Below are 24509 nucleotides of genomic sequence, written 5' to 3'. Positions count from 1 at the left end.
ATGTGATTATTATAACTATAGGCCAACATACTTGTATGTTCTGACAGTGACAGTTTGAAAGTCATTCCATGAATTGTGTGCCTCATCTAAATTTATTTAAGCCTTTAAACATTCTATCGTAAGTGTTAATAAATTGTTAATAATCTCAAACTTTAAAATGTTAATAGGCATAGTGTAGGGCCTAGGCCTAATTATGATTTAACTCTGCAAACTGATTTCTGTACTTAGTAGCATCACCAACTACACCACACAAGAAATCATGTTACATCACAATATCATAACTGGGTCACGACTGAGACTGCAGCAAACGTGAGAGAGACTCACTGATGTAAAAAAGATCGAATCATCATAGAAAATATCAACTATATACCAATACATGGAATCTCATAGTGAATGTTTAAAAAGGCTATAAACAGAGTCCAACATATTAATATTAGCATGCTATTAATAATTATAATCCAATTTCTGTAACGATTAACTTTAGAAACTTTTCCAATGCAAACAAGCACTATGTTGCAAAATAAACTTAAAATGATATAATCTTCCTTTTTATAAAGTAGAAGAACAAGCGCTGAACTTTTAGGAAAGTTTATGTTTGGGGATGTGGTTGGATGAGACCCGAAGCAAAGCTAGAGAAACGCACACGTTCCAGTAACATGAAAGTTTGCACCGTACGTAAAGTTATAAACATGGTAATGTGTTAGTGTAATACAGTGCCAGACAATTTTTTTCAGTTCCCTTGATTTTAGAAATATTTTATATAGCGAAGTGGTGCCCAAACCTATTGGAGGGTCCAGCTATTCACTACACAGCAAAAAAAAAACAAAAAAAAACAAAACTGTGTTAAATTAACTCAGATTTTGCAGAATTCAGTTATTCTGGCAGGTTCTCTGACGTTCCTTCCCACCTTGCTGTGTCCCGACATTGATGTAGGTAGGAGATAGCCAGCCCATTAAACAACATCCATATAGAATAAATCCAAAGAAACAAGTTGTCATGAAATCTGAGGTAACATTTTTTAATCAGTCAAAGTTCAGCTTTAGGAGGGGAAGAAATAGGGCAGGATAAGGAGACTGAGAGAATAAGAGTGATGAAGATGAGGAGAGAAAAGGTATTGACAAATAATCTAATGGCCACTGGCATGGTTTAAAAGCTATTTCTTATCCATTTTTTTGGGGCCTTCAAAAGTCTTAAATTGAACATATGTAGGTCAGAGAAATCCAAATTTTAGCAGGGGAGCATGTCCCCGAACCCCCCTAACTATCTCGCATTTGAATGCCTGTGTCTGTGGGGTGGTGGTATGTGGGGTGGTGTGGCTAGTGCCAGGGTTGAATTTTTGTCCCAGTCCATTTTCAGTCCAGTTAATTATTAACATAGTATCGTCATCATATCAGTGTATCAGATAGATTGACCAAAATAAACCCCTTAAAATATCAAGTAAATAAGTATTGTGATAGTGTCACATTGACACTCTTGTCCCAAAAAGTATTGCTACACCATGATACTCAATATGTTGTCCCATGGTGAGTCATTTTCCCCTGTTGCTCCTAAACAAAATTTGAGGGTTCCCCCACCTGCCAAATCCCACTTTAACCGATTACAAGTGGTCAACATTGTCTGAAATATAGCTCAATCACAAATCCCTCAGCAAGACTAGGCCTGTGTGTTATGTTCAGTATGTTCAGATCGCTATGAATTTCAGTCTTTTGTCATACCTGTACTGAATTTCCACCTCTTTGAGCGCGAACGCTTTGCGCAGTCAATGTGATTGGTTCGTTTCAGTACATCTATGAATTATGCACCTCACGTTGCGTAATTTTCCAGTGAAAAGGAGACAGATGGCGCATACAACAACTTACTGACAAGTTACTGGAAAACAAACACAGCGAAATAGAGCTAATGGCCAAATGTAGGGTAGGGTAGCCTATACATGGTAGCCGAAACAGCTCTTGTCAAATGATGAGGAAATCCGCTGTGTTGACAGCGCCATGGATGATCAATGTCAACATGTGATTGACGATTTATGTTGCGGTCAATGGACTTTCTGCACCTGTTTGCATCAGGAAAAGGGCTCTCGCCGCTGGGGAAGTATCGCTGGTTCCGGCCGAGCAGTTTCAGCACCAGCGCCGACGACGGCATCAGCACAGCTGACGTATTCATAAAGCAGAGCAAAGCGAAGATCACACGCGATGTCCTCGGCGGTATTAGGTGAGTGACACTCACATACCAGACGCATGTTATCCAGCTGTCCTAGGTTAGTAGTTCCAACCTAAAATATGCTTGTTTCAGTATCGCTGTGTTTTCTTTATTGTGTATGACAAGATTGATAGCTATTGGGGCAGGATACAAAACTAAAGGTTGAAACCGGTCTGATATTTGCCCAGTAAACACTATTTGCCTGTTCGTTATCGGCTGTTGATATTGTTTGTAAGTGTGTTAGCAGGCGCTACCTGTGTGTGGTTGGCACATGCACCATACACATAAATATATCCTACATATTTCTAAAATTAAACTGTGCTCATTCAAGTTGTTACCATTATGTCATCAAAACATTTGACAACATATATTTGAGGCAAAATCATTCTCCATGATATGTCCATTGATACCTGGATGTTATGCTGCTCGACAATATCATATGTTTAACGGAGTCACCTGAATCTAAAATTGTGCTTTAAAAGCTACTAGAGCAGCAAGTGAAATGCATATTTGTAATCGAGCTACATCGTTTTGTAGTTATTTTCTGTCCTTATCTAGCTCTTGCAATACGGTAATATCACAGAATGGCACCATAGTATTTTTTCTTTTTATTCTTCAACAAACTCAGGCACGAAATGTAATTTTCCCCCTTAGGCTGCCAAAATGAATAATGTTAAAACTTCAGCTCTCATTTTCTTCACACTTCATGTAACTGTGACTAAAAAAGAGCACAGTTTGTGACACAGTGGTCACAAATTTGATGATATCTTTCACACAAGGACTCTGTTTCCTCCAAATAACTGCTTAAACCTAGAACAAGGGCTTCCACACGAGGAAAGCTGCATTTAACGTATTGGCTCTGGTAAATAAAAGAATAACTTGATTCAATTTGAAACATTAGCAATAATCCTCTTATTCGATTGAAAGGAACAGTTTCCATACAATAGCATGCCAGCAATCACTCATTTAACCATATTTCTGGGCATAATGCTGAGTTTTAAAGCTTTAAGGATTTATACTAAGGAAGTATAAAGTGAGGTATGGTAGACAACGACTCTGTAGAAATGTCAGTTTGGTTTGACCTCAAATGGTTTGGTTTGGTTGATAGCTCAAATGTAAAGCTGAAGTGGTTTGTGACCGTGTGTGCAGAGAGTGCAGATGTTTCAGTGGTCATATTTAGTCTACTAACTAACTATATAAAAAAGATGGGTTAATCTTTTTGGGTCAACATTGAACTAACCAAATGAACAAGCCAAACCCAAACGTGTTTTGACCTATATATATATATATATATATATATATATATATATATATACAATTATATATATCACAATAATAAATTCTTTCCTCTTGCAAACAGAGAAATTGCTCAGAGGTCGTCTCTTTCATGCCAGGCAGTACCTCATGGGGCATAAATCTACCATCGCAATGGCACCCTCTGAAAACTGTGATATTCTTATGACATTCCCAGGTGCTTAGGTTATATCTTTCAGTTTTGCACTAATGCAGTTTTTGAATATTATTTATGCAATAATAAATGCAGTGTTTTCTCAGCTTTACATCTTAAATAGTGTGTAATATTTGCTACCTTATAATATGAATGTAAATGTGCATTTTGTATAACATCGTACATTATATTAAAAAATAAAGAGTGATAATAAAATGTGAATTTAACATATTAATTTTATTAGATTTACAGATAAACATATTTCAGCTTGTTACCTTTTCCACAGACACCACAGATGACCATACGCTGTTATGGTTACTGAACCAAATCCGGTTGGGAATTCCACAAATCAGAATCCAGATCCGACAGCATAAATACACGCACACCTATGCATTCTTCATTGCCTCAACCTTTGAGAAGTAAGACACTGTAGACAACCTACTTGCCTCTAGAAGTATCTCACCAAAGTTATTGTATTGTATTTTTTCCATATAAAAAGTCTGAAACCGAACGTTTGACAGATGGTCACTCGGTCCTAAATAAATACAGCAGCTGAATCATCTTTGTTTTTTGTCTGAAGCTTGTTGCGTGGAGCTGAACAGATGGGGATGCAAAAGGAAGTGAAGCCACGCTATGGAGGCGGCACTCGCAGGTTTTCGTGTGAGGAGGATGACATCTATGAAAACATTGAGAGTGAGCTGTGTTTCTTCACATCACAGGTCTGTCTTAATCTCATTTCCTGCCCTACGCAATTTTTTCATGTGAAATCATGGATATCTGATGTCATAAAGGTTAACACACTCATGAGATCATTTTTCTCTGTTATTTTTTTAGGAGCGTCAGAGTATTATCAAATATTGGTTGGATAATCTGCGGGCCAAACAGGGCGATGGCCTTCATAATATTCACTTCCTGGCGGGTCAACCAATCAGTAGATATTTAAGCAATCCTTTATTTCTAAAATGTTTTGTTTTTAGTCTAAGAATTCATGTTTTTTCACAAATCTGATTAATATTTTGTGTGTCCTTGGCAGTACCAGAGCTTATAGCGAGGGGCGTGATTCTTCAAATGTTTCCCCTTCATGAGCAGAGAATCCTGAACCAGTTGATGACATCCTGGGTTCAGGCAGTCTGTGAGAGGCAACCTCTAGGTGAGAACTCCTATATGTTCACCAACATGCACAAGAGGCGACTAACTTTTAGTTGTAGAGATGGCATGCTTTTCAATGTTTGTGTAATTGTGGGTTTGTGGATTCCTCCAGGCCACGGCTCTTCCTTTAGCAAACAAACTCATGTGTATCTACCTACTTTCTTCAGTGCTGACTGATTTGCCCTAATCAAATATGAAGTGCTACAGTATAAATTCTGAATTCAAACTACCAGTCACTACATGTCTTGTTATGTGTAATTAGAGCTCTAAAAAGCAGCTCACAAGTGATTCATTGTGTAGATATGATGTTAGTTTAGGCATATTTGACTGTATTGCAGTTCAGACATTTTGTATTTTACCCCACTGCCAATCAAACAATGTCTCAATCTTCAAAGACTTTGCATATTGTAAAATGGCTTATTCAAATGCTGATCATTTGGTTGTCCTATTCTTGACAGATGATGTGTGTGATTATTTTGGTGTGAAGATTGGCATGTACTTTGCATGGTTGGGCTTTTACACCAACTCTATGCTGTATCCAGCAGTGATTGGCTTTCTGCTCTGGATCTTTGCTGAGTCTGATCAGGCAGGTTATTTTCCTTATTTTAAGAGTCCTACACTTTTAGAACGGAAGTATAAAAAGTATACAAGAGTTTTTCATTTGGTAATGAGGCCTGGTTTTTATAACCAACCCTTTTTTTCGTAGACAAGTCAGGATATCTGCTGTGTGGTATTCGCCCTTTTCAATGTGGTGTGGGCAACACTGTTCCTGGAGAGATGGAAGCGAAGGGAGGCAGAACTGGCATACAAGTGGGGAACGCTGGACACCCCCACAGAGTCACTAGAGGAACCCCGTCCACAGTTTCGGGTATGCTGACAACATTTTTACATGACCTTATATTTGACACAAAATGAATGATAACAGCAGGTGAAAGTTATTGATGGTCATCTCTGCCCAAAGATGACTATTATTCAAGTATGCTGATTTGGTGCTAAAGCCATTTTATTTACTTATTATTATCAATGTTGAAAACAGTTTACTATTGCTTAAAAATTTTGTGGAAACAGTGATAGAATGTGTTTCAGGATTGTACGTTTAGAATTTGATCATTATATATTGGTTTCCCACCAGTGTTTAAATCAACCCCTGGACTGAACTGTAATTTTTGACTCCTTTTGCAACATGAATATCAGGGAATTAAACGTTGCAGTCCAGTGACAGGCTGTGAGGAGTTTTTCTACCCACCCTGGAAGAGGAGAATGTTCCGCTGGTTGGTCAGCTTTCCCATCTGCATCCTCTGTCTCTGCTTCGTCTGCTTGGCCATGTTTATGTGCCTGGAACTTCAAGTAAGGACTTTAAACTTTGCTACAAAACTTACTACAACAGGTTATTTGAAATATCTTCTGCAACTAAGTTTCAAATATATTAGTTATGCAATTGTCCCAAGATATTTAGGATTCATGATTTCATGTCTTTTACAGGAATTTGTCATGGAAACAAAAGAGTTGCCAAGCATATGTAGATTTATTCCAAAAATTCTACTGGCTATAACTGTCACTGTATGTGATGAAGTGTACAAGAAAATAGCTCTCTGGCTCAATGATATGGGTAAGTCTTATATCAGTCTTACAACATAGTAGTGTTTGCAAAATGAATTGCATTTTTGGATTTTCATTTGACAATATGTGTGCAAATGAATTCAGCCTGAAACTTGCATTCTTGGTTATTTCACTGCTTGTTTGTTCTTTATTGGTTTTTCTTTAGTGACGCCTGTTTATTAATCTTTCAATTTTAACAGAAAATTACAGACTTCAAAGCACTTATGACAATAATCTTATCCTCAAAACTGTTTTTGTAAGTTTAACTCTTTATTTCATACATTTATCTGTTTATTTTTGTATCATAATATTGTAAAATATGTGTATGTATGTAATAGTTAAATATTGTGTTCTGCATTTTAAAGTTTCAGTTCATAAATTCTTACCTCAGCCTTTTCTACATCGGATTTTATCTCAAAGACATGGAGCGGTTAAAAGAGGTAACATAGACGACAGAATAATATTAAAGCAACAATGTGTCATGAATAAATCATTCTGCACCCCATACAAAAAAAATTACTCTCTTTAATTTACAGATGCTGGCTACGTTAATGATCTTCCGCCAAATTCTACAAAATATCAAAGAAGTGTTACAGCCATATCTCTATGAGCACCATAAATTAGGTGCTCTGAGGACGTTATGGGACTTAATTCAAACCATGCTCCTGAACTATAGCCATTTGATAGTGCAAAGAATACGACTGACTTGCCAAGCCAGTCTGGACATGAAAAAAAGTGTCACACCTCCTGAGCAATCAGAGAAGAGAGAGAGGAGGAGTTTAATCGGCAGCTATAGAGCTCCCAAAACAGAGGAAGGGGATGATGATGCTGGTCTGAAGCAAAGGAAGGTCAGCTTCACCGATAAGGTGGAATACAAAGACAAGGTTGTAGAAGCACCAACACAGGCCAGCTTACAGGACGATGACAGTCCTACCCTTGTGGAGGAAGGAATGGATCCATCCTTAGTATTTGATATACGTGATGATGACGATGATGATGATGACAGAGAAATGGAAGATTCTGTGAGTAAACCCCTAGGACCCCAGAGAAGAAAGACAAAATCTGCTCCGGACAACAACAGTACGGAAAAGAAAATGTCCTGGATGGACCCTCCAGAGGAGACTGAATCTACTGTTTTGACCCAACCGGAAATTGAAAGTTGCATGCTAATTTATGAGGTCTGTGCCCGTCCACCTTGATCATCAGTCATGATGCCATTGTTAATCACTCAAATTTATAAATACTATTTTTGACACGTATGCTACTTTCTGAACCCAATCATGGCATTTTTACAAATTATATAAAAAACTAGACTATTTTCTTTTGACTTGCAGGATACTCTCCAAGATTACCAGGAGATGTTCATACAGTTTGGCTATGTCGTGCTTTTCTCTTCTGCATTTCCTCTGGCAGCCATGTGTGCCCTCATAAACAACATTGTAGAGATCCGAAGTGATGCCTTGAAACTTTGCACTGGCCTCCAGAGACCCTTTGGGCAAAGGGTTGAAAACATTGGACAATGGCAGGTCAGGATATCTATTCAGATTAATTGCTTAATAAATAGTTCATAGCAGATTGTATTTCTTATTGGTTGAACTTCTTTGTGCTCTCTCACTTTTGTTTGTTATTCATATTTAAACAGACCGCAATGGAGGCAATGGGTCTGATTGCTATAATTGTGAACTGTTACCTTATTGGTCAGTGTGGACAGCTGCAACGACTCTTCCCCTGGATGAGCCCTGAGGCGGCCATCGTCTCGGTTGTAGTATTAGAGGTAAATGACAAGTAATATATTTAAATAGTCAATCTTTTATTTTAAAATTATTTTTAAAGAATTTTCTAACCATAGCTGCCATTTATCTGATCAAAAATACAGTCAAAACAGTAATGTGAAATATTATTAAAATTTTAAATAACTAAGTAACTTCTTTTAAAATATATTTTGAATTGTAATGTATTCCTGCAATGGCAAATCTGAATTTTTAGCATCATTACTCCAGTCTTCAGTGTATATTAGTATATTAAAAATAATTCTAATATACTGATTTGGTGCTGAATGCTGAAAACAATTTTCACCTAAATATTTGTCTGAAAACTGTGATATATATACAGTATATATATATATATATATATTTTTTTTTTTTTTTTTTTTTTTCAGGAAAGTTCAAAAGAACAGCATTTATTTGAAATATAAATTTTTTGACAGTATTGTAAATGTCTTTACTGCCAGTTCTGATAAATGTTATAATATGAAAATAAGAGTATTAAGTGTTGTAAATGATATGTAACTCTTTCTTATATGTTTTTCAGCACTTTGCCATTCTGCTCAAATATGTAATTCATGTTGCAATTCCTGATGTTCCAAATTGGGTGGCAGATGAGATGGCCAAACTTGAATACCAGCGGAGAGAAGCTCTCAAGGTAGCACAGCACATGATGAGCATTAACAATAACCAAATATTTTTAATGTATAGATATAATTTTTTTTAGCTGATACTGATAAGCCATTAATTATTATCATGTTATGGCTAATAAATGTCATTTCTCGGTTTGGTGAGTTGAAAGGGCTTGGTGATTGCCTTTTGACAATGTGTTGTTTGTGCATCAGAAACATGAACGCCTCGCTCAGCACCACCAACAGCAGCAACGGAGGAAGTCTGAAGAAGAAGAGGAACATCAAAAACTGGCAGAGGAATTAGCACGACAAGACAGTGAGCAAGACAAGTCTGATCTCAGAGGGGGTGAGGACCATCATCACCATGAAAAAAGCCCAGGGGCCAAGTTCAGCTCCGGAGGAGATAAACTCAAGAGGCCCAGCTCCCTTTTAGGCAACAATAACGTAATGAAACTCAAACAGATAATCCCACTCCAGGGTAAATTCAACTCTACCACTTCTCCCACAAGTGGTGAGGCCAAACTTCCAGGTTTTCTGAAGTTCCTCAAGTCTCAAGAGATAAAAAAGGAAGCCGCTGCAGCAGTTGCACCAGCAGCTACACATGGGAGCCACGAGAAATCACTGTCTCCCAGCAAGTCCTTCAACCCAGGCAAACTCTTCAACTTTGGAAAAGAAAATCCATGTTCTGGTGCTGGTTCTGAACAGCAAGCGAAACCAGAAGATGCATCAAGGGCCACTAATGCACAACACACAAATGACCAAAATCCCTCATCAGAAGGGCTTTCATCTGAGGTTGAAAAGAGTGTGAGCTCAGACTTTGGTTATAATCTTTCTAAAAAACAGTGAATGAAATGGTTATACAACTCAGTTAATATATAGCACTGATTGTAATGCTTAACATTTGCTTAAATATCATAAAGCAACCATGTAGTGATTGGAACTGCATGTCAAAGATCATTTTAATACAATATATTAATCTGAGTTCTCCATATTGTTTACTCACTGAAGGCGGCATGCTAAAACACCTGCATGATAAAATCTGTTTAGGCACGGGCAAGCAAGAAAGGACATTTGAATGAGCACTGTAATCATACAAATTGTAAAAAGATTTTCTATTTTTCTACGCATTATTATTTTTCTTATATGAAACAGCAAATATGTATTATCCTTGCTTATTTGGATCTTATGAGTTTGAACCCCTAATGCAATAAAATGGAATTACTGTGAAAAATGTAAACAGTATATCAGACACAATATACACCTTTACTTCAGAGCCTTGTTTTTTTTACGTTTGTACAATCATCGTAACACAAAGTAAATGCACACCAAATGCTTAAATAAAATATGATACCATACATCATGACAAATGTAGTTTTTATTTGAATATGATTATTGTGATTTTAAACTTGTCCTAACTTCAACGTGAGCTGATGTCATTTGTGAAACAAACAGTAAATGCTCTGATCTGACTAACACTGCATACAGCGGATCCTTTGACGTAAAAGGAATACAAAACTGGAAGTATGAAGAAGGATGAGATCCATTAAATTAAATAAAACAAAAAAACGATGCTACTGTGCATTAATTTATTTAATTTGACAACTATTTCATAGAACCCCAAATGCTTTACTGCACAGCTGACATTCAACTGAGATTCACTTCAAACGTGTATCAAAGCAACTGTCCGGTCAGAGTCTCAATGTGTGAGGGATTTTCGTCCTTTGAGCATTCGGCGCAGGATTACTTCGATTCCACCTGGAGCGCTAATTCTTTTGATCCAGCCATGGGTCCTCTTTCGTTTGATGTTCTTTGGTTGATATTCTGTCCCACGTTTGACTGTGCGGACTTGTTGATGGTGCCAGAGTGGTTGCTGGAAAACACGGGCTCCCTCTGCTTTGATGTCCAGGTTTCCTTGCAGGAAAGTTTTCTGCTCGCCCCCTGCCCTTGACAGAACCAAGGAACCGATAGAGCGTAGTTGACTGCAGCTGAATATGGTAGGGTGACTGCCATTACTCCTGTAATATAATTAGAACATCATTTAATGTAAAATATTAACATGCATGTATGCACTGTAGAGGAGCCCTGAAGACTGCAACCCAGTGTGCCTCAAAACTAAATGGCAGAGTGACAATGTACAGATGACTTTGTACATTGGTCTGACTTGAATGACTAATGCAAAATGAAAGGTAATATGAATATAAACATATTGACGCTCTATAAAAGAAAGAGATCAACATTAATTGGACTGCATTTGATACAGTACTGCATATATGCACGATAAAAATATCATTGCACTCTTTTAATGTTTTTCCCTATGTTTTAGTGCAATTTATATTTAATCTAGTTTAGCAACATATTCTAATTAGATTAATAACATTGGCGCATGTGTGGCAAAGTGAGGTTGTCACTACAGCTGGTGGTTAAACTCACAAACAATTAAACCGAATGTTCAGCAAACGAATTTACCCCAACTTGTTTTTTAAAGAAATTAGTGTTGCTACATACCAACGCAAACTCTGTGCCCCCGAAAAGCGCAAAAATGCTGTTCGTAACGTGTTCATTTTGGCTACAGCTTCCTTCCATCAATATCATACCAAAGTCATCACGTGCTTTGCATCTCTTCCTCTGCTTGAAAACTGGAAGGAGTTTTCAAAGCTCACTACTGCCCCTTGAAGTCAAACTCGGAATAACATATGCGCAGCTGCACACTAGTAATAATATTTACTTAATTTTATAATAAAAAACAGTAGCTGTTGGAAGGGAAACCATGCATGAATTCTTTACAGATATAGTACAGTGTACTGAACCATGAGTGAACCAAATAGACAGACTTCCAGGAGGGACTGGGAGTGAACTCTCTGGACCTGAGAGCTGCGCGGCCGGAAGCGGAAGTGTGTCTTCAGAGTAAACGACGTTCTGCTAGCTTCACGAACCACCAGGCAAATTCGGCAGCCAACAATCGTTTAATTTCACAAACTTTTGAGGTGCAACACTTTTAGCCGGCAAGATGTTTAACAGAATGACAAGCTTATGGATGGGTGATGTAAGTATTGTGTTTTTGCTTACTTTTCTTCGATAATTCAGCGAGTATGTATAGGTTAGAAACCAGCAGCATGTGGTTTTAGCTCGATGTTACGCAAGCACGACCAACAGGCCAGAACAAGTAAACACTAAACAGAATAAGTCACTGCATAAATAAATACCTAATGTACATCGAATTAAAATAGTATTAAATCGTTTTATGTAAACATAGTGCTAATTAATTCGTAGTTTGTTTCCTCATGTTTATTCTCGAGAAGCACCTCGTGTTTGTACAAGTGCTTTTGTGTCGTAGTGTAAATATTGAGACAATGTCCGGTTTATGATTTCTAGTTAACTTACCAACTAAACAACAGTGTAGTGCACTAAACCGTAAGTTAAGTAAAATTGATCGTTAAAGTTGTATATCGCCGGTGATTGCGCTGTAAACGGACACGTGACGCAGATGTTTTGTTTTTTTTCTCCTGTAAATTATTAACGTTTTATGTATACATCTGCTGGAACTTATACCATTCATTTTATTATTTGTTTTTCAGTTAGACCCATACATGGATGAAAACTTCATTAAGCAAGCTTTCAGCACAATGGGAGAGACTGCATACGGTGTAAAAATTATTACACATCGAGTTACCGGGTAAGATGACATCTCTTCTCTAAATATTGTAACAGTCTGTTCCGGATATATTAAAAAAGGCCCATTCATTTTCTCCAAAGGGATTTTTTAACAGTAATTTACACAGGGTAGACAATGAAACTGAAACACCTGGTTTTAGACCACAATCATTTATTAGTGTGGTGTAGGGCCTCCTTTTGCGGCCAAACGGCATCAATTCATCTTGGCAATGACAGATACAAGTCCTTCACAGTGGCCAGAGGGATTTTGAGCCAATCCTCTTCCAGAACAATTGGCCGGGTCACTATTGGCTCTTTTCCACTGCATGGTACGGCTTGCTTTAAATGGTACCACCTCTGTTGAGGTTCCAAGCGTACCATACCGATACTAAAATGTGACGTGAAAACACTGCAGATCACTGATTGGTCAGACATAATCGTCACTACCGGCGTCATTGTATTTGCGACACAAGACATTAAACCCGCTAGATTTAAATAGCCAGTAACAGCCACTGCTGTAGCACCTGTCTTTAAACTACTTGTTTGACTTTGAAGAAAAAAAACGTCCAAAAAAGAAATGGCTGAATCGTGGACGAAGTGGAGACGTTCTTCTCGTTGGTTGCCGAAGGAGCGGAAAAACTATAACGATCAGTCTATAATCCCACCCACTTTGAATGGGTACTAACTGCTGTGGAAAAGCGAAGCGAGCCGATCCATGCTGCACCGAACCGTACTGAGCCGTACCATGCAGTGGAAAAGCGCCATATGTAATGCTGGTGGAGGAAAATGTTAGATGATCTGGTGGCAGTGCAGGCCATGGGAGATGTTCAACTTTACTTTCATGTTCATCAAACCGTTCTGTCACAACAAGTCTTGCTCTGTGAATTGGTGCATTATGCTTATACATCCCCTTCAGGGTACAATTTTTTTAAATCAGTAGGTGCACATGGTCCTCCAGAATGGTTGAGTAGTCCTTTGGCAGTGCCCATCAAACACAATAGGGAATACCATGATACCGATGCCCAAACCATCACCGATCCACTTTGGGCAGCAACAGTCCGGGTGTTAGGCCTCTTCGGGCTTCTCCACATGTGGGAAAGACAGTGGAGGTGGACTCAATTGAGAACAATATATGTTTCACATTGTCTACAGTCTAAGATTTGCAGTTTTGCACTGTTGGCACCAATTAAACTGACATGTGGCAACCAAAATCCAACCCTACTGATAGACCTATGAGCTACGAGGTTGAAACCATCGAGCCTGCATCATTTCAATTCAAATGTTTAAATAATTGTTAAACAGTGGTATTTCACATTACCCATGATTCTGGAGAAAAATCTCCAATCAGAATCGTGGCAAGCAAATCACACCAATTTTTAGCACCGCTCACTATCATGAAGCAATGCAAACGACAGTCATTTTCCCTACATTATCAAGCTAAATATACATAGTTTAATTAAAAAAAAAAATGTTGTTAGTCTATATATCACTATTTTGCCATGCATGGGTTATAGTTCTTTTCCTCATTCAAGGCAAAGGGTACACAGTCTTATACCGTTCGTCCAATTTTCAAATAACTGTTCTGTGTTTCCTCAGAGGCTCGGCTGGATACTGTTTTGTGGAGATGTCGGATGAGGCCAGCGTTGATCGTTGTGTGCAGAGGCTTAATGGGAAGCTGGTTCCAGGATCAAATCCGGTGAGACTCCAAACTTGCATCCATTAAATTGTATAGTTCATCTATACAATTTAATCTATATTTAAATTCAATACATTCATTTATTTAGATTATTATAGGAAGGCATATCCAGCATGGCCCCCACCTCATATGAGACATTTCAGTTATTACTCTATACATTACTAGTGATGGGCAAGTTACAGAGCTCAATTTCTTCCCTAAGGAAGGTGGTTGAGGCTGTTTATAAAATGACTTTGTTTGAAGCTGGTGAATAAACTCTGTTAGGAACTAGCTGACGAATGGGATAAAGCCAGTACTGATTGGTGGAGGTATGTGGAAATAATAGCTTCCTTACTCAAATAATAAGACACTTTGTTAGCGAATTATGTCCATACTACAGGCAAAGTGTCATTCCATTTGCTCAATGGTTGTATTTCTTTTTATTTCAGCCCAGGAAGTTCAAGCTAAACTATGCAACATATGGGAAAAGGCCAGAGCCTGGGTAAGCACACAATGTCCATAATTAACATTTTGGTTTCTGATTTATTTTTGAGAAACCAAACAGAAAGCAGTTGGTTCATTCTGTGACAACTCAACCAGAGGTGCCTGGCTCAATTAAAATTGTGTTAATATTTTTTGTGAAGAAAGACTAACAAAAATAGGAATGAAAGCCAAAATATAAAATGCCATGTATAAATATTTACTGAGTAATCCATTATTTTGTAGTGGGGGAGGGGGAGAGGGGGGTTAAAAATTACTATTTTAACCTAAATGTAAAGCCAAATTATAGATGGGAGAATGTCTTTAGAAAGACGGGCAGCATCATTATTAGGAATGCACAATATTGTTTTTTTGCCTACATCCGATATGCTGATATTTTTCAACTCATTTTGGCCTATACCAATATACATATCTTTTTTCCTTTGTTTGGAAACAACGCCATTTAGCCTACTGTTACTAAAAATAATAATTTTGTTAATGTATGTAAAAATGTCTAATTTAATATAATAATTCAATATATAATTAAATAAAAAATAAATATAAAATTGTTACTGTGTATTCACTATTTAAGCTTGCTGTTCAGTTATGTTAAGAATAAGCCACCAATTTATCTACCATACTTTTGCTGTATAAAGTAACTGTGAGCTACAACAGATTTAAACATGGATAAATGGTTATCAACAGGGTCGCTGAAAAGGATAAATGCAGATCTTTCTCCATCTACAAGTAAGGATAAATCGTTAGCAATGCCTGACATCAAAAAGACAAAATTAAAGTTAAACAAAGAAAATACAGTAAAAACATGTCATGCCAAAGCACTCGAGAATTTAACTAAATATATAAAAAGCCTTTATTTAGTCATGGTTTAGGCAATTAAAATCAGTTTACAAATAACCGCGCACCGACGCGTTGCAGTTAATAAGCCATCATCAGGGTGATGACATACCTGAATCTGATGTAGGCTCATTAGCCGTAACGCGTCGGTGTGCAGTTATTTGTAAACTGATTTAGTGACCATAGCAATGGACAGGACAAAAGTCTGATATATGTGTATTACAGCTAGAGAGCTCGACTTCATTCTGGAATGGGGCCTGGGCTCGGTAACCCACTCTCTGCATTTTTTGTTCATTGCCAGTTTATTCCATAAAGTCTGTTAACAATCTCTGTTTCTAAGTCCTCATTAACCAACGCGACACAAATAGTCAGGTCTGTTAAAATGCAACCAAAAACGTACGTGTTTGGTTCTGTGGGCCGCGAGTTGAAGTTTGGGAACCACTGTTCTATGCAGTTGTTTCGATAGGTTGAAACTACAAATGCATCTTGTTTCCTTCTAATTTGTTCTTCAGACATTCCCCTTTAAAAGAAAAAAGTGTCCTGGTAGCGGGACGCTTGGTGCTTATTTATTGTCTTTGTTTACAATCACATATTTTAATAATCATCAAATTAGGTATCTTTCAAAAGCTTACACCCTCAGTATTCTGTGAAAACTATTTAAAAATCAGACCTTGTGTTCCCATGAAAACAGTAAAATGAGACTTGGCTTTGATTTTATAGATTATTTAGAGTCCAAATTATTTAATAAAATATTTTGTATAAAAAATTTGTTTAGTGCAGTACATTTGCTTTACAGTAAATTTAAACGTAACTTTTTTAGTTTTTTGCTTGCTTACACTTCAGCAATCTGCTTTGTGTCTTTAAAAAGAGACCATCCGTAGGTCTGTATTCCAAGGCTTTCATGAATTACAGCCATTTAAGTTTGGATAGTGCATTTTCACATACCGTGTTGTTCCGAAGATAAGACTGTTTTTTCTTCTTCTTGGAAATACATCTGAAAAAATGGGGTCATCTTATATTTAGGGTCTAGACTTTCACATGTCAATAATACACCCTCAACAATAGGGAGCGCCAAATACGTGTAAAACGAGTGTTCCCCAGGACTGATAAACGCAGTGGAACCGATAAGCGGTGTGTAACAGTGCGTGTCCACTGGCGCGGAGCAGAGCAAGCAAGCGAATTTCATTTAATTCCTATGGAAGTTAAGCTTTACGCCCCCAATGCGTATTTTGGCTTCAAATCTCAGGTGAAAATGGTCATTTTGACCCCCCTTTACAAAAGAGTGGGTTACTCAGTAAATATTCATCCATGATATTTAATAGTTTAGCTTTTATCACTATTAATGTTTGCCTTTCTTAAGAAAAATATTAACAAAATAAAAGAAAATTAGCTGGGGAAGTTTCCAAAATTTGGTTTATTTAACACTGAATGACCCAGCTGCTTTTTTTGTGGTTAAATATTAACGTTTTTACAAAAATTAAATAAATGTAAATTGTGGAGTTTTTCCCCCCACTTTATATGGTTTCCTTTCTTTCTCAGCCCAGAATTCTCTGTCTTTGTTGGAGATCTCACATCAGAAGTGGATGACTACCAGCTTCATCAGTTTTTTCTGAAAAAATTCCCTTCATGCAAAGGAGCCAAAGTTGTCACTGATCCCTATGGGAACTCCAGGTATGAAATGTTTTAGCCATCACATGTACTGCATAACCTTACTTGGCTTTCTCTGACAGTTCGACCTACTGATCTTCACCACAGAATGAGGTCTCCTTTACATTTTGTTTAATATTTTTTTAAAAGCTTATTTTCAGTCGATACTCTTTACCCTCCCTCTCCTAAAAAGGGCCAGACAATACATGGAAGTGATTTGCCGTTGTTACAAATCTGCTAAAACTATTGTTTTCCCCATATAGGGTAAGCAAGAGCAACTCACAATTGAAGTGATGCTACTTCATGTTAAAAGTAAAAGTGAAGTTTCAGTTCTACCATCAAATAAATATTTTACTTTCTGAATAAATATTGAAATATGCATAAACTGCATGATGAGGCGCATGAAGAGCGAGAGAACGGGTGCTGATGGTCTAGTTCTTTCAAACAGGGGTTATGGCTTTGTGAAGTTTAGTGATGAGAATGAACAGAAGAAAGCCCTCGAGGAGTTTCAGAACGCATCAGGCCTGGGAGGAAAATCCATCAGGATAAGCATCGCCGTCAACAAAGGGTATATTTCATACAATTTCTGATTGTATAACTCATGGTTTTAAGAAATAAATTAAATATCTATATTATATATATATATATATATATATATATATATATATATATATATATATATATATTGCATATATGTAGTTAAGTAATATTCTTTTATTTTGATGTACAGTAGTCAACATTAGAAGTGGATCAAAACCTTTCACCAGAGTTATACATTAATTTTGAACAATATCCGTTCTTGTCTTAAGACATATTTGATGAACTTTTTCGATCCACTTCAAATGTTTATTACTGTATATTCATTGTCATTAAGTTTTGTGTGGTCAGTGAGACTTAGTCCTAATATTTGAACTTTCACCTGATAAATCCTCATAAAATCTTGTTATTTTCTCTCTTTTTTTACATTTTAGCAACAAATCAAGCAGTTACCACAACCAGAATAATAGCTACAACAGCAACTATCAACAGCAGTACTATCAGCAGCCCTATAACAATTACTATCCACAGTGGGGCTATGATCAGTACAGCGGTTACAACTACGGATATAACCCGTATGCTACCCCCCCACCAGTTCCACATGGGATGATGGGAGTACCACCACCTATGGGGGTGCCCCCAAACCCCGCTGACATGCAGGGATCCACTGAGGTATCTTAGCAGCCGCAAACACAATGAAAAGCATTTTTGTTTTTCAAAAAAAGTTTCTGTTCTAGAATTTACCATTTTTATTTTACTTTTGCAGTCCCATGATGGCACTGAGGACGTTGAGGAGGACCCTGCTGAAGGTAATATTTAGTTCCACTGATTAGTTGACCAAATCCTTGATTATAGCAAGAATGTACATCAGTGAGTTACTCACCATCTTTCTTCTCCCTCAGACCCAAACCTGCAGGTGGATGTGGATGCCTTAAATAAGCAATACATGGAGCGTAGTGAGGAGTTCTATGATTCACTCATGGACTGCCACTGGCAGCCATTGGACAGTGTCACATCTGAAATTCCTATGATGAATGGTTCTTGACTGACTGTACCAACCACTGTCCAGGATTATTATACTTTGTGAAGGAACATGCCTTTTTATAATGCTCTGAGCAAGTTTTCAGAGAAAGTTTTCCTCCTTTTCAGCTTTTTATTTGGAGCTTCCTCCCAGCAGACAAGATGTTTTTTCTATGTGCGTGTCCATCACCTTTTTTCTTCTTTTCAGAGTTGTGTAGTTAAGGTTTTGTTGAACAGATTTTTTTAAGATAAATGGAAATAATCGACTTATTTCCATTGTCATTTTAACCGGGAGCTATTCCTGCTCTTGCCTTATTAAACTTTTCCATTATAGAAATTTGAAGCATGCTTTGTGGGTACTAAAACTAAAATAGTGTGGTCTACATTGGCATTTATATCTCTTTGAATATATATCTTATTGTCTTGTCATGAGACCACTGATGTTTTTTGAAAACTTTGTTCAAGAGATGGGTAATTTTGAATTGTGTAAAAATGAATGGGACACTGACCCAAAATTAATCTGTCTGTCCTTAAATTACATACGAGTTTGAGCATAATTGAATCACAAGTTTTTTATTTAAAGCTGAGATTTTCAGAAATTCTGGAGTATTTTTGTAATAAAAAAACAAATTGAGATGGTCAAGGATGAGCTTAATAAATTAATGTGGTATCTCATTTGTTTCTTCATTTGTTTGGAATAATTTTCTCTGTGAAAATAGTACTGTATTAGGGTCAAAACCATTGGCAAAAAATAGGGATAGTTCACAAACGCAAAATATATTTTGTAGGCCACAGAGGTTCAAACAGCATTGGAAAACGTACAAAAGAAATCATACAGGTTTGGAACTCGAAGTAAGTGATTACTTTTTTATTTTGGACTGAACTATCCCGGTACCTTCTCGACCCCCACCTATGATGTTGAAATTCCATTTTTTTCATTGTCAGGGTCTGAGTAAGTATTCAATCAGTATATGCATGAATGAAATGTATTAATACCAGCAATTTGATCAAATAGACATTAATTTTGCATTGACAAATTTGGGTGTATATTCTTTAGGTTTCACTGGTGTAATCAAGCATTATATAGTTAGTCCAAATTCAGCCAAGATTTAATTCCTCATGCCTTCTCTAGTTGATGTCTTTATCATTCGTTTCACACAGTGTCTCCGTTGTCTCATGCTGTTTGCTCTGTGTGGACAAAAGTCCAACCCCTGGCCTCCCGGGGCAGTACCAACTAGGTCCAAGTCGGTACCATCCCTGATACAATGCTCTCCAGCTCAAACAACCCAGAGCGCCTCCCAGAAGCTGAGTAGGAAATTCTGGGAAGTAAGCCAGCAGACAGAGTAGCAGGAACACCCAGAGACTCAACAGAAGGACACAGAACAGGAAGAGGATGCGCAGCGGGGCTTCAGAGGGTCCACCCAGGCAAAGGTACGGCCCAAATACTGCAGTCTCTTCAGCCAGAAGCAGGCAGCACAAACACAGCAGGAGGGCATCTTCAGATACTTCATAGCCACGCCACAACATGCCAGAGCGGACACAGGCCTCCTTTGTTTCACCTTCCCGTAAAAGCAATAAAGGTTGGCCATCTCCATTGGTCCCTGAAGCCAGCTCAAGACTGGAGCTGAGGGGTTCATAACAGCTCCCGGTGGCATTCTCCAATAGACAAAGCAGTTTGCGGAAGCTCAGCCACAATCCACCTGCCACAGCTAGCCGAGAAAGGTGTCGCAGGGAAAGTGTGAGTGAGCGACGAACTGAGAAAGAGAGGACAAAGACAAAAGAGCCAACAAAGATGCAGGTCCAGCCCCAGCCTGAGCGCAGGAAAACCCTACAAGTGAATGACATATTATTACTCTATTAATATTGAGCACAGTCTTGTATTCTATATTTAGTTTTCACTCATTTGCAAGTGCAATTGTCAGTGATGAAGGAATTCTTTATTGCATGTGCAGCTTGTGAACGACTTCAGGAAAAGACAATATATATGTATATAATATATACACTGTATTTTCATAACAATATCGGTAAAGCACTTTGGTGGCCATTAGGTCTATGAAAGCGCTATATAAATGCAGTCCATTTACCATTTTAAAGAAGCCTCAAATTATAGGTACACTTTTTTTTTAAAGGGTGGCCTGTGCCTCTAGAAATGCCCCTGATTCATACTATATAAAACACTTTTTAAAGGTTGCGAAGCTACTAGTAAAATAAGTATCTACTCTGTTTTCGGCCTACTGAACAGTAGGGAGACATGCATATTCGGATTTTGCTGTCTTTATGAGTGAGTCATTGAATCATTCACTCAACCGATTCATTAAAAACAGTTCGGAAAAGTTACTATTGTGCGTTGCACAGAAACGCGATGGTTTGATTTTTCTTTCAATTCTTTTGGATGTATTTTCAAGCACAGAGCAAAAATAGGCAATATAGGTTCAACAATGTAAGTAACTCAATTTATACTTCTTGTTTATTGAACTGTTGTGTAGAAGCAATGCCACACATGCAATCATGCTGTTGTGATTGGCACGAGGCCATAGAACACCAGCGTGCTTACTAGTGTGGTATTGCTTAATTGAATCATTGAATTTTATTGACATTCATTTACACATATTTGAGTTTGAGCTGCTTACCTGTAGAGAAAGTGAGTCCTTTTTGCAAACACACTATAATGGGAAACCCATAGACTCAGGAGGGGCCCAAACAAAAGCAATGCTGAAAGCAACAAATGAAAATGACGTCGAAAAGATGCATTGCCGAGAAGTCCAGCTGCTAGGTCAGTAATGACCACAAGGATAGAGTTTAGAAACATTTGTATTTTTCCTTAACCACACCAGCAAATTACAGTTAATATGGATTGGTTGTTGTTAAGAGTCCAGTTTCTCTCAGAATCCTACAAAAACTTCCTCAGTGACAGCTGCATTGTGTCAGAGTTGTAAAATACACAATGAATTTATGTACGTTATCAAACAGTAAGCCTGTCTAATGATACATTCGAATGTCTTTTCCAATTGACTGTTTGCAATATGTTCTCATTCACTGGAATCACTTTTCCAGCAATATATGTTTTAGTCGCATATATAGATGCATTTAAACCCGGTATAAAAATGGCATGTGCTCTTTAGTAGCTTCCTCTTCTTATAGTTGGTGTCCTCTAACCTTCAGGTGATTTTCATGGCCTGTCTCTCTTCTGATCTGTATCTTTCTGGAAATCTGGGAGCACTCCCCCTTTATGTGCTTGCAGCCAACAACTTCCGTTTACGCCTTGCATCCAAGAGAAAGAAAATCCAATTCATTCCTGATATCCAAGTTCTTTGAATCCGTTGGTCTCTTTCATTTCTCTAGCAGAACTGCTCTAAGAGGGTCTCTTGCACCTTTCACATGGCCCTCCCCACCCCCTCAGAACAGAAAAAGAAATGTTGTCGCCTTCTGTACGTTCATGTTGGCGGGTGTCATGTTGCAATTAGACAGTTCTGTGTGAAAATGCTCTGTAACTGTATTGCCGTTAGTGGACCAAATGATTGTTAATCAAAAAAACTTGACAAAAATGACAAATGTGAATAAGTGTTTACAACAGCAAATGAGTCTAAACCTTAAACATCTCGGTAACACATTTTAGCGCTCTTTTTCGGTGGATGAGTTTAAAGTGGTGCTCTTAAAATGTCAGTGGTTCACTGCTGTATACATGTCAGTAAATGCTATGGGGTGCTTTTCAATTCAGCCATATTTAGCTCTAACCTTCGTACTGTTTCTTCATCCCTCTCTGCTGCTTTCTCCATTCTTAGATTCAGCTGTCGGTTCTGCCTGTCTCTGTCAATCACCGAGTCCCTTTATGGCCTCCACTGTCTGCACCAGCTGCATTATCTTCTCTGGCTCTTTCAAACACCCGTCTGCTCTCTCTCCCGGCTTTCTCGAATGAGCTCCATATTAAGAAAAATTTAGTGTGTTTGGTATGTGTTTTAATAGCATGCAGTGTGTAATGGTGAAGTATTCCTGTAAATAAATGTTTTCCTCTCCTACTGTTTTTCTTATGAAATTCAAGACATATCCATATTTCCACAATATAAAGGAATTGTTAGGAAACCTAAAATTTTTATGATTTGATTATAAAGTAGTTTTAGCTCATGTTTAGATGAAGATGATAGAATGATGATCATCAGCCGAACAATGGGCATGCTGTTAAATACCAATCCATTTAACAAACTGTTTATCCGTCATAGCCTCATTTTCATTCCTGTCAAAAATTAAATATGTGCTACCCTGACTAGAATATATTTAAGCCAAGAATGTTTCATCACATCATACAGATATCAATAACCTATGATTTCAAGTTGTCAACGTTTTCTCACACGCACGTAGACACACACAAAGTTGGATCTATCATTATGAGGACATTCCACAGATGTAAGGGTTTTTATACTGTACAAACTGTATATTATATCCCCCTACGCCTACCCCTAAAACTACCCATCACAGAAAACTTTCTGCATTTTTACATTTTAATAAAACGTTATGTTTTTTAAGCCATTTTAATTGCGAGAACTCAGGAAATGTCCCCATAAACCTAATTTATGTTGTAATACCAGTGTAATACCCATGTCATTATACAAATGTGTCCTTATGAATCATATCTTATGGGGACTTCCCATATACATGATTTTTATATTGTACATGTGGTCAAACTGTATTATAGCACCTAAACACAACCCTCACAGAAAACTTTCTGCATTTTTTACATTTTCAAAAACAATTTAGTGTGTGTGTGTGTGTATATAGCCATATATATATCATTTTAGATATTTTTTATATACATATTTTTGTTTTTGTATAACTATTGTATAACTTGTTTACTTAGTTTTCAGCTTATGCTCATTGGATAGAACTGTTTACCAGAAGGCGCTTTAAAGGAGTTTAAAACCCCTTTCTTCAACCGATGAGCTTCCTCGATCACAGTATCTTATGCTATGACGCCCCCTGGTTCTTGAATTGAGGTTTCACAGGATTCAAGTCAAATGTGAAGTTGTGCTGTATGAAATCAGAATATCTTTTAAAATAAGAGTTATAATTTTTTTATTATTAATGTCTGAATGATGGGCCAGAGGGCAATTCTTATCAATATAGGATACTGAATTATTTAATTAATATTTCACATTTATGGTTGGTAAGTAAAGATAAAATCATAAGATTATGCCTATTTTTATTGTTTACCTTTTCCACAACAATGTCTTACAATTCCTTAGCACAGTATACGTCAACAGTTGGTGGGGGGTATGGGTTACACTTTAATGTGTTGTTTATTTTTTCTAATATTGAACTGACTGCTCAATAAAAACAATTGTTCACAAAAAATATTATTAATACTGAATACAATGCATTAAAATTAAAGATTTACACTTCATTAACAGCTTGTGTATTGTCAAGCTGCTGATGTCAGACCATTAATGGAGTTTATAAATCTATGAACCCTGTATTCATTTAGATGGCCTTTTGAGATACTCTCTCAAAGAAATTGTTTTTGATTGATATACTCTTCATCTGTACCTAAAGTAATCCTTACAGGTATAAGCCTTATGCACCTTATGCACATATAGATGCTCATCCCTGTGTTTTTTTATACAGTAAGAATGTGCTAGTATATACCTCATTTAATCATTCAAATTAATGTATCATATTTAACTGCATGTCATTTTCTTTTGGGTAACACCAGAATATAAAAAAGCGAGCCATATAAAGAATCTTAACAATAATCGTTATTTCATTGTGTAAACTGAATCTACAGATCAGGATTTGCTAAAAAAAATAAAATACACAAATATTACTTACCGATGTCCCAGGCGTTCACGGACTCTTAAAATATGACA

General features: G+C 37.2%; 4 protein-coding genes across 8 annotated transcripts; 2 read left to right on the top strand and 2 right to left on the bottom strand.

Annotated features, from left to right (window-relative positions):
• The first annotated feature begins 1822 nt into the window (after positions 1-1822).
• Positions 1823-10149, top strand: ano8a (anoctamin 8a). 3 transcript variants are annotated; one of them, XM_079614364.1, is made up of 17 exons: positions 1823-2208; positions 3557-3667; positions 3930-4062; positions 4224-4362; positions 4478-4574; positions 4677-4793; positions 5338-5378; positions 5499-5660; positions 5987-6139; positions 6275-6401; positions 6592-6647; positions 6757-6831; positions 6928-7569; positions 7726-7917; positions 8034-8165; positions 8702-8812; positions 9000-10149. In XM_079614364.1, the coding sequence occupies exons 1-17, from the start codon at positions 2190-2192 to the stop codon at positions 9630-9632; spliced, it is 2940 nt and encodes a 979-aa protein (XP_079470490.1). In that variant the 5' UTR covers positions 1823-2189; the 3' UTR covers positions 9633-10149. The 3 variants fall into 3 exon arrangements, with proteins under 3 accessions (XP_079470490.1, XP_079470488.1, XP_079470489.1); XM_079614362.1 differs by having other exon boundaries at positions 5251-5378; XM_079614363.1 differs by having other exon boundaries at positions 2187-2254; positions 5251-5378.
• mrpl34 (mitochondrial ribosomal protein L34) lies at positions 10144-11442 on the bottom strand. Its single transcript, XM_079614370.1, has 2 exons — positions 11292-11442; positions 10144-10801 (listed from the first exon to the last, which is right to left on the bottom strand). The coding sequence occupies exons 1-2, from the start codon at positions 11345-11347 to the stop codon at positions 10483-10485; spliced, it is 375 nt and encodes a 124-aa protein (XP_079470496.1). The 5' UTR covers positions 11348-11442; the 3' UTR covers positions 10144-10482.
• Positions 11443-11447: 5 nt separating this feature from the next.
• Positions 11448-19326, top strand: trnau1apb (tRNA selenocysteine 1 associated protein 1b). 2 transcript variants are annotated; one of them, XM_079614365.1, is made up of 10 exons: positions 11601-11829; positions 12362-12459; positions 14034-14133; positions 14562-14614; positions 15298-15339; positions 16987-17118; positions 17543-17662; positions 18066-18303; positions 18398-18440; positions 18534-19326. In XM_079614365.1, the coding sequence occupies exons 1-10, from the start codon at positions 11794-11796 to the stop codon at positions 18674-18676; spliced, it is 1005 nt and encodes a 334-aa protein (XP_079470491.1). In that variant the 5' UTR covers positions 11601-11793; the 3' UTR covers positions 18677-19326. The 2 variants fall into 2 exon arrangements, with proteins under 2 accessions (XP_079470492.1, XP_079470491.1); XM_079614366.1 differs by lacking the exon at positions 15298-15339 and having other exon boundaries at positions 11448-11829.
• Positions 19327-19465: 139 nt separating this feature from the next.
• Positions 19466-22420, bottom strand: fitm1l (fat storage inducing transmembrane protein 1, like). Of its 2 annotated transcripts, XM_079614368.1 has the most exons (3): positions 22387-22420; positions 21282-21363; positions 19466-20479 (listed from the first exon to the last, which is right to left on the bottom strand). In XM_079614368.1, the coding sequence occupies exons 1-3, from the start codon at positions 22403-22405 to the stop codon at positions 19780-19782; spliced, it is 801 nt and encodes a 266-aa protein (XP_079470494.1). In that variant the 5' UTR covers positions 22406-22420; the 3' UTR covers positions 19466-19779. The 2 variants fall into 2 exon arrangements, with proteins under 2 accessions (XP_079470494.1, XP_079470493.1); XM_079614367.1 differs by lacking the exon at positions 22387-22420 and having other exon boundaries at positions 21282-21609.
• Between the last annotated feature and the right edge of the window lie 2089 nt (positions 22421-24509).

Source organism: Phoxinus phoxinus (genome assembly GCF_949152265.1).
Source record: "Phoxinus phoxinus genome assembly, chromosome: 5".
Classification (NCBI taxonomy): Eukaryota; Metazoa; Chordata; class Actinopteri; order Cypriniformes; family Leuciscidae; genus Phoxinus; species Phoxinus phoxinus.
Note: the sequence above shows the minus strand (reverse complement) of the source record. Positions and strands in the feature narration are given on the sequence as shown.

Bases quoted from the DNA above. Each gene is read 5' to 3' on its own strand.
- ano8a (XM_079614362.1), top strand. The intron at 3,668-3,929 runs GTGCTTAGGTTA...CCTTTTCCACAG, and splicing joins TATTCTTATGACATTCCCAG to ACACCACAGATGACCATACG. The intron at 6,648-6,756 runs GTAAGTTTAACT...TGCATTTTAAAG, and splicing joins TTATCCTCAAAACTGTTTTT to TTTCAGTTCATAAATTCTTA.
- mrpl34 (XM_079614370.1), bottom strand. From the start codon at position 11,347: ATGAACACGTTACGAACAGCATTTTTGCGCTTTTCGGGGGCACAGAGT. The intron at 10,802-11,291 runs GTATGTAGCAAC...ATTATATTACAG, and splicing joins GGGGCACAGAGTTTGCGTTG to GAGTAATGGCAGTCACCCTA.
- fitm1l (XM_079614367.1), bottom strand. From the start codon at position 21,460: ATGTTTCTAAACTCTATCCTTGTGGTCATTACTGACCTAGCAGCTGGA. The intron at 20,480-21,281 runs GTAAGCAGCTCA...ATTCACTTGTAG, and splicing joins AGGACTCACTTTCTCTACAG to GGTTTTCCTGCGCTCAGGCT.
- trnau1apb (XM_079614365.1), top strand. From the start codon at position 11,794: ATGTTTAACAGAATGACAAGCTTATGGATGGGTGAT. The intron at 14,134-14,561 runs GTGAGACTCCAA...TTTTTATTTCAG, and splicing joins TGGTTCCAGGATCAAATCCG to CCCAGGAAGTTCAAGCTAAA. The intron at 17,119-17,542 runs GTATGAAATGTT...TCTTTCAAACAG, and splicing joins GATCCCTATGGGAACTCCAG to GGGTTATGGCTTTGTGAAGT.